Source organism: Cajanus cajan, chromosome 5 (assembly GCF_000230855.2).
Source record: "Cajanus cajan strain Asha chromosome 5, NIPB_CcT2T_4, whole genome shotgun sequence".
NCBI lineage: Eukaryota > Viridiplantae > Streptophyta > Magnoliopsida > Fabales > Fabaceae > Cajanus > Cajanus cajan.
This window is the reverse complement of record NC_138521.1, coordinates 10,487,636-10,496,022: the sequence shown is the minus strand read 5'-3', so window position 1 is coordinate 10,496,022 and position 8,387 is coordinate 10,487,636. Positions and strand designations below refer to the sequence as shown.

General features: G+C 34.5%; 1 protein-coding gene across 4 annotated transcripts; it reads left to right on the top strand.

The window, feature by feature from the left end:
- Window positions 1–2,271: 2,271 nt before the first annotated feature.
- On the top strand, window positions 2,272–7,769 carry LOC109816394 (cyclic nucleotide-gated ion channel 1). 4 transcript variants are annotated; one of them, XM_020381396.3, is made up of 9 exons: window positions 2,272–2,461; window positions 3,127–3,237; window positions 3,809–4,298; window positions 4,752–4,964; window positions 5,301–5,599; window positions 5,824–5,935; window positions 6,221–6,457; window positions 6,779–7,176; window positions 7,251–7,769. In XM_020381396.3, exons 2-9 carry the CDS (start codon window positions 3,209–3,211, stop codon window positions 7,549–7,551), a joined length of 2,079 nt encoding a protein of 692 aa, XP_020236985.1. In that variant the 5' UTR covers window positions 2,272–2,461; window positions 3,127–3,208; the 3' UTR covers window positions 7,552–7,769. The 4 variants fall into 4 exon arrangements, with proteins under 4 accessions (XP_020236985.1, XP_020236986.1, XP_020236988.1 ...); XM_020381397.3 differs by having other exon boundaries at window positions 2,272–2,530; XM_020381399.3 differs by lacking the exon at window positions 2,272–2,461 and adding an exon at window positions 2,507–2,525.
- The last annotated feature ends 618 nt before the right edge of the window (window positions 7,770–8,387 follow it).

Here is an 8,387-nt window from a genome sequence, read left to right as displayed (position 1 = left end):
ATAACCGGTAATAACAAGTTTTTTAACTTTTTTATATTTGTAAAATAGTCCTTATATTATATGCGAAAGCACGGTAAAGGCGCGGTGGCAGCGGATGCACGGTGGCAGCATATGTGTCGTCTCTTTTCACGGTGGTGGCAGCGAAGGCGTGACCTCCTTCACGCGGTGACAGCAGAGGCGTGGGCTCTTTCCGGCGGTGGCAGCGGAGCCGCAGGCTCTTTCAAGCAGTGGCAGCGAAAGCGCGGCTTCGTTCGTGCGATGACAGCGGAGGTGCCGTCTCCTTCCACGGTGGTGGCAGCAGAGGCGTGCGTGACCTTCTTTGCACCTGGCTCGCCCTCGACGGCTTCGCCATCACACTCGCCCCCGTTGTCTTCCTCATCCTCATCACTGGCGCCGTCTTCACTCCTCTCTACAACATTGCCACCAGCCTCCCCATGCCATCCAGCCCATGAAGTCCATTGCCGCTGTTGTCATCTCCACCTCCCCACCCCTCACCATCCCCCAAATCTCCACCGCAGGCCTCTTCGTCATCGCCGCCCTCCTCCTCCTCGGTGTCATCGGCCTCACCGCTACCTCTCCCTCCCCGTTGTTCGCGGCGTTTAACTCTCATAGGGCCTCTCCTTCTCCTTCTCCGCCGTCAACTACATATGCTACAACCAAAACCTTGCAACCTCCAAATTCAGCCCTTCCCGCCCTTGGCTCACCCTCGACGGCCTCGTCGTTGCACTCGCCGTCGCCGTCTTCCTCGTCCTCATCATCGGCGTCGACGACCACTCCCTACCCTCACCACCACAAGAAAATGAAAACAGGGACTAATATATAAAATACAAAATTCTTATTTTCCAAGTTACTAGTAACAATTTTAACCGTTAATTATTATAATATTAAATTTAATAATAAAAAATAATGTTTCATTCAATTATCACATTTTGTGCTATTTCATGTTAGAGTTTTCCTTTATTGATCCCTCAGCATGCTTGTTTTTTTTAAAGAGTGCATTCTCTGCTTTGTGATGGGTCATGCATCACAGAACCCAATGATCATGACAGATAGGAAGGTAAAGCAATTAATCATGCAACTTAATACTTAAAGTACTTTAGACTGTGCACCACTTTCTTATTCACTTCATCAAGGTCATTCGTACTCATTGATTGGATTTGGGGAAGGGATAATGTTCTATGTTAATTATTAAATTTATTATGTTTTAATGACTAATTTTTTTTTATCCATATGAATGATAATGATGATAATTAGAGATACTACTCGTCAACTCTCATGTCTTTTAATTACTCGTGAGAAATTTAAAGTCTTTTTAAGTTATATGAATGCTTAATTAATTTATTTTACATTTAATGTACAAATAAATTTAACTCATTTTTTTTATCACATTATCTGTACAAAAGGTTTACCAACTTTAAATTATACAAAAAATTAAAAGTCAACCATCTAAAAAAATTGTATTTTAATTAATAAATGAATACTTTAGTCTTAACATTATATAGATAATTGTTTATTATATATAGCTAAAATTTATAATAAATTTAAAAATATAAGTTATAATTTAAATTTATGATAAATAATTTATCTTATCATAAAAAATTATTTTTAATTATTAATAGTTTATTTCAAAAATATTAAAATTTAATTTAAAAATAATTATGATAAATACAAATTGAAATAGATAAAAAAATCTTTAAAGTGCTCTTGTTATAAAGAAATCTTTAACAAATTATTTTTTACAAAAAATTATTTACAAATTTAAATATTATTTTCCAAAACCAGTAAATTGTACAATTGATAAAAAAGAGATTAAAATTGTGAACCGAAAATTATAAAGAGACAAAATACAATCAAAACATAAATCTATTTGACATATTACTACCTATCTTGTCACATTAAAATTGGTAACGTTGGACAAATAAATGAATTAAAATTGTTTAATTTAAAACTTGAGATTAAAATTGTTTAATTTTTGTTACATTTCTTTTGTACATAATTGAAAAGACTATAATTGTGCAATTAAACAATATAAAATGTAGACTAGAAATGATAGGATAACCAAAATTATAATTAATTTTCTTTTTATCTTTCTGTGTTATACTGACCGTCTTATTTTATATTCTCTTCTTCTAAATAAAAAAAGAAAGTTACAAAAGTATTGGGGGATGAAATTTGTCCTATTAGAATTTAGAATATGCATGAGATTTATACCATTTAGTAGTTTCGTATTTAGAATATGCATGTACTCAAAAGTGTTGGACTCCTGAGTCTTCTCCCATCATGATTCATATCATTGATTGTTGTTCCACCTTTACTTCACTCTCTCTTTCTTTCTCCTTCTCCATCACTATCAAACTCCAAAGTGCGTGACCATTTAGTAGTTTCGTATTTAGAATATGCAACGTTTTTTGCTTCCTTTAGTTCACAACTACTCTGCTTAATTCCTGCTTTGCTTCCTGGAGTAAGTAAACCAAACACAAGAGGCTCTACATGCATACACTTATCACATAGTAGCCAAGTTTCATGTTCCGTAACCTTCTACTCTTGCAAATTTCTCTTACTTTCTTTACACCTTTTTCCATGTGTCTTTAACTTTGTAACAGATGCTTTTGGATTGAACAAGTTTTGCTATCTTTATATGTCTATTAGTTACATGCAAGCAGTTATTCGTTTTACTCACTTGTTCATCCATCTTATATTCCTATAATTCATTCTATGTTCCTTGTGGCTCCTATGGTTCAAGTTAATCTCTCTCCTTCCCTCCTTTTTATTTTTCTCTCTCTTTATAATTCCTTGTGGTTTTTTTTCCAATATCACTTGACTATGATTGTGGTTGGTTGGGGTGTTGAGTACTTCACGTTGTTGCTTGGAAATTGACTTGGTTAATTTAAATAAATATTTGAGCAGTTGGTGATTTTCTTGTTAGTGTTATAATTTTCAAAGTGTAACTTATAGAAAGTTAAAAAAAAGGCATTCTGAGTCTAGAATTCAAATAATGGGGGCATGATGACAAAATAAAAGAAAATAATAAATAGTTGACCCTTTATTTTCCTAGTTATGTTACGTGGGCACTAATTTAGAGTTTTTGAAGAAGACAAGTTTTTTAGTTCATGTTGGATTTTGCAGACCTGAATCTTCTGTGGTACAAGTAAAGTGTTTTTTTCTCTCTAAAGCATAAATATTCTCTGTATGCTGAAGTAGCTTAACCATGACTACAAAGGGGAAGAAGTTTGTGAGGTTAGTTTGCTAAATCTGCTTTTGTTATATATTTCTTCAATCTCATTTATTTAATTATTTTTGGTAAACTCGGTTTTAATTTTAGTACTCTCTTTGCACACTTTTGGAATCACTTGTTCTGCCTCAGCATATTTATGCTGCCTCAGTTATTCATTTTTCTTTTTTACCAGAAAATAAAAAGTTGTTTATTTCCCTCAGAAAAAAATCCACTTTATTGATTTTTCTCCAAAAAAAAAGGGTGATGTTCAACTATTTTAAGAGATGTTTCTCTAATGTATGACAAATTGACACTATACATTGCAATCAATAATAATTGAAATGTGATCATGTCACCAAGATTACTATACTGCTACAAACACTTACATGGCTACTTTCCTATACTACCTCGAACAGCTAGTAATGAGATTTGATCATTAATTACTTTTGGGGTACACAATAATACTCGAACCATTGTAGTGGCCTTTTAGGAGATTTGATCTTATGATTCTTTTTATTGTTGGAAAGTTTTGATGTTAACATCTACCTGATTGTTACTTCAAGATACTTAACTGAGTTTCATGTTTTTGTCCAGGTTTAAGGATTGGAAGTCACTTTCATCTTCAAGTATTGAGCACAATGATTCTAATGACGGATTTCACAAAAGAAAAGTTCAATCAAGCGTAAGTTCTGTCATCGATGGACCAATAAAGAAATTGTCTTGCAAGATCAATGTTCTTGATCCACAGGGGCCAACACTTCAGAAGTGGAACAAAATTTTTGTAATCACGTGTGTGATGGCAATCTCTGTGGACCCTCTTTTCTTGTACATTCCAGTGATTGATGTCCAGAAAAAATGCCTTGATTTGGATGGAGCACTGAAGATCACTGCCAGTGTTCTCCGCACATTCTTTGATCTTTTCTACATTCTTCACATCATCTTTCAGTTTCGAACTGGGTTTATTGCACCTTCCTCTCGTGTATTTGGAAGGGGTGAGCTAGTTAATGATCCTTGGGCCATTGTGATGAGATACTTGAGTTCTTACTTCATCATTGACATTCTATCAATTATCCCACTTCCTCAGGTATCAATAAAGAAGTTTTTCAATGTATAATTAACTCTCATTAAAGTGTTTATTATCAACCATAATTCGTATTTCGTAGAGAATCACTAGACATATCAGTTATCACCCAATAACAAATTGCCATGTATGGGAACTTTGTTGATTTTGATAACAACTATCTTAAAAATCATCGGAAAGAGAATGTTTTTATTTGTTGATAATATAAATTTTTGACATTCACACTGACTCTGTATGATTTTTAAACAATATTAAAATTAACCCTAATGCCTTGTAAAATATATATATATATATATATATATATATATATATATATACTTCTTTTGGTATTTTCCTATGACAGGTACCATGCATGGTATCCAAAATGAAGGCAACATGAATAATACTTTTAAGTTCTGTTTGATGTAAATGTCATAATTTGATGTTGTCTTAACACCCTTAACAATGTGATTTTAGATGGTCATTTTAGCTATCATCCCAGTCCGAGAATGCTCATCTCCTTATGTGGGAAAGGACTTCTTGAAGTATACGGTAATATCCCAGTACGTTCCAAGACTTTTGAGGATCTACCCCTTATTCAAAGAAGTAACAAGCACTTCTGGCATATTGACTGAGACAGCATGGGCTGGAGCAGCTTACAATCTTTTTCTCTATATGCTAGCAAGTCATGTGAGCTAATTTTGTTAATTAGTATTTGTTTAGATAATTTTTTTCTGAAGTACTTCTAAGAGGGAAAAAATATGAAGGAAAATCCCAATAAATTTTTTCATAAGTTAAAATTAACTTATGTGCAAATTAAAATTAATATATATATATATATATATATATATATATATATTATAAATTAACTTGTATATGAAGAAACTTTTTCATTTGTACTTGTATTTCTCAATAGCTTCTAAAGAAGTCTATACAAACATGTCCTTAATTCATATACAAAACCTTATCTATGTTCCTAGGTATCATGGTAAGTTTTATGACCACCAAGTTCATGTGACATACCAGGTAGTTGGAGCATTCTGGTATCTATTTTCGGTTGAATCAAGGTTGCGGTGCTGGCGCAGGGAGTTGCAGAATGCTAAGTTCTTTCATGAATCCTACCTTAGCTGTGGACGTGACAATCCTTATGTTCAGTCACTCCTTAACTCTTCTTGCCCTATAAAAGAAATAGAACACACTGATGACACGGAATCCTTCAATTTTGGAATGTTTATAGAAGCTCTGAAGTATCGCGTGGTAGAATCAGCTACATATTTTCATCACAAGTTCTTCTACTGCTTTTGGTGGGGTTTACGCAGTTTAAGGTTGGTAAATAACCTTCTCTACTCGACTCCATATGCAGCATTCACATTTTATAAACTTCGGAACTTCTATACCTTGTGTTCTTAAGTTTGTTCAAAATATTTATATGGACTTGTCTTTAGTTGGTGTTTAACTGTTTATAACATTTTATCAAGGAAAGAATAAAACAACCTAAAGAAGGGGGTAAAAGCATACCAAAAGTCATTTTTTTTGTCTGTTTTGGCAGTTCTGTTGGGCAAGGTCTCCAGACAAGTACTTACGTTGGGGAGATAATCTTTGCTATCTTCATTGCTGTCTTTGGATTGGTTCTATTTGCATCACTTATTGGAAACATGCAGGTAATTCTTGGCCAGGATTTTGAGATAAGATAATAGACAAAATAGTGAATTAGGATCTTGCATAGATGCAGTGTAATTCGTGAGTTTTTATTTTTATTTTTAATGGATTTTGTGACGGAGTAAAGACCAAACAGAAAAGGACACATTTTAAACCTTATATGGGAAACCAAATTTTCATCAATTTTGGGTGTTAACAGAGTCAAAAGGACACATACATTCCACCCTTCCCTTCATATTTGTTCGATGAATTCATGTTTTGTGTACTTGTGTGGGTTTTTTTTACAGAAATATCTGCAATCTACCACTGTCAGAGTAGAAGAGATGAGAATCAAAAGACGAGATGCAGAACTGTGGATGTCACACCGGATGCTACCTGAATTACTAAAGCAAAGAATTAGACGGTACGAACAATACAAATGGCAAGAAAATAGGGGTGTTGAAGAGGAGACATTAATTCGCAACCTCCCTAAAGATCTCAGAAGGGACATAAAGCGTCATCTTTGCTTAGATCTTCTTAGAAAAGTGTGTACCATCCATAACCATAACCATCTTTCCATTCACATAGGAGTAGTTTCTTTCCTGTTTTTGGCTTTATTTTCCAATTTAGAATTGAATATTAACATTGGTTATTAAAGTTAAAGTCTAACTTCTGATAAGAGATACCTATGAAAAGTACTACTTATGAATTCTTATTTAACTGAAACTCTAATTCTGATAAGAGATATGTACCAAAAGTAGTGTGTAAAGAAATGTATCTAAGTTTTGTCCATTTTCTTATTCTTCCTACCTTTGCATGTATGTTTATGTGTAATAAATGAACATTTGACCTTGTAATTGTGATAGGTGCCGATGTTTGAGGACATGGATAATCAGTTGTTGGATGCACTGTGTGATAGACTGAAGCCAGTCCTTTACACAGAGAGAAGTTACATAGTTCGTGAAGGGGATCCGGTTGATGAAATGCTGTTCATCATGCGTGGAAAACTTGCTACTGCCACAACAAACGGTGGAAGAACTGGTTTCTTCAACTCCGCTGAGATCAAGGCGGGTGATTTCTGCGGAGAAGAGCTTCTGACATGGGCCTTGGATCCTAACTCCTCCTCAAACCTACCCATTTCAACAAGAACAGTGGAAACTATATCAGAAGTGGAAGCCTTTGCCCTCATGCCCGAAGACTTGAAGTGTGTTGCTTCCCAGTTTCGTCGTCTTATAAACAGCAAACAACTCCAACACACTTTCAGGCAAGGCTTTGAATTGTCTTGTGTTGACCTTTTCATTTATTTATTATTATAAAAGTGTTGTTACATATTTTCAGGTTCTATTCCCTGCAATGGAGGACATGGGGTGCATGTTTCATACAAGCAGCATGGCGCAGATACCGAAAAAAGAAGGCTGAGAGGGCATTACGTGAAGCAGAAGAGAGGATACAAGCCATGGAAAACGAGGAAGGGTCCTCACCTAGCTTTGCAGCGACAGTGTATGCATCAAGGTTTGCATCAAGTGCATTGCGGCACTTGCGAAGTGGGAAACGCAACAGAGTGCCACAGCCTCAGAGATTGCTACCCCTGATGCCTCAGAAGCCAGCTGAGCCAGATTTCACTGCTCAGACGAACTAGCATGGTAGGGGTGTAAGATAAACTATTGCATCTTTAGACTCAACTTCACAATTGTTCATATTTACACTCTGCATGAGTTACTACTATATGTGTCTATGTAGGCACACCAGGGTGTAAAAATATTGATTAATAAAATATAAACCTTCTTCTATCAATAAACTTGAACAATATAAATATGTTATGTTATTTATATATTAATAATTAATTTTTCTTCTAAATTTAATTTCCATTAATTAGTTATATTTATTTAATTCTAAAACTCTATTTAAAATCTTTTAAAAAATTAAGTTATTTAATGTAAATTATAAAAATTTAAAAATAATATCGTGTGTATAAATACGACTTGAAAATAAAATTCGTGTTTATATACACGACTATATCTATCTATCTATCACATAAAAGTCAAGTTACTCTCTATTATGTTGATATATTAGCTTAAAATATCTTTAAAATGTTGTTATGTCAGCAAAATTACTTATATGTCATTCTATAATGTATTTCTTATTCTAATATATTTTCATAGTTACAAACCCTATATCTCTATAGTTACAAAACCTAAATACTTGGAGCACCACCTATAGCGGCATAATAGATCCATAACTCCTCTACCTACGACTGGCATACTTCGTCACCTAATTGTCCCTCACCACCTACTAACCTCCTCCATCCCCCATCCCCCATCCCCATCCCTCATCTCCCAAAATTGTGACAATCGCTCCTTTGTCGCATCTATCAACCATTGTCACCTTTGCACCCCATAAATCCTCTAAATACTCGCTAGTCATAGCTTTTCCATTGAAGCAAAATCGCGACAGTCGTATCCTTATCACCTACAT

Coding starts and splice junctions, on each gene's coding strand:
- LOC109816394 (XM_020381396.3), top strand. CDS start 3,209: ATGACTACAAAGGGGAAGAAGTTTGTGAG. Junction 4,965..5,300: donor TCTATATGCTAGCAAGTCAT/GTGAGCTAATTT, acceptor GTGACATACCAG/GTAGTTGGAGCATTCTGGTA. Junction 5,936..6,220: donor CACTTATTGGAAACATGCAG/GTAATTCTTGGC, acceptor TTTTTTTTACAG/AAATATCTGCAATCTACCAC.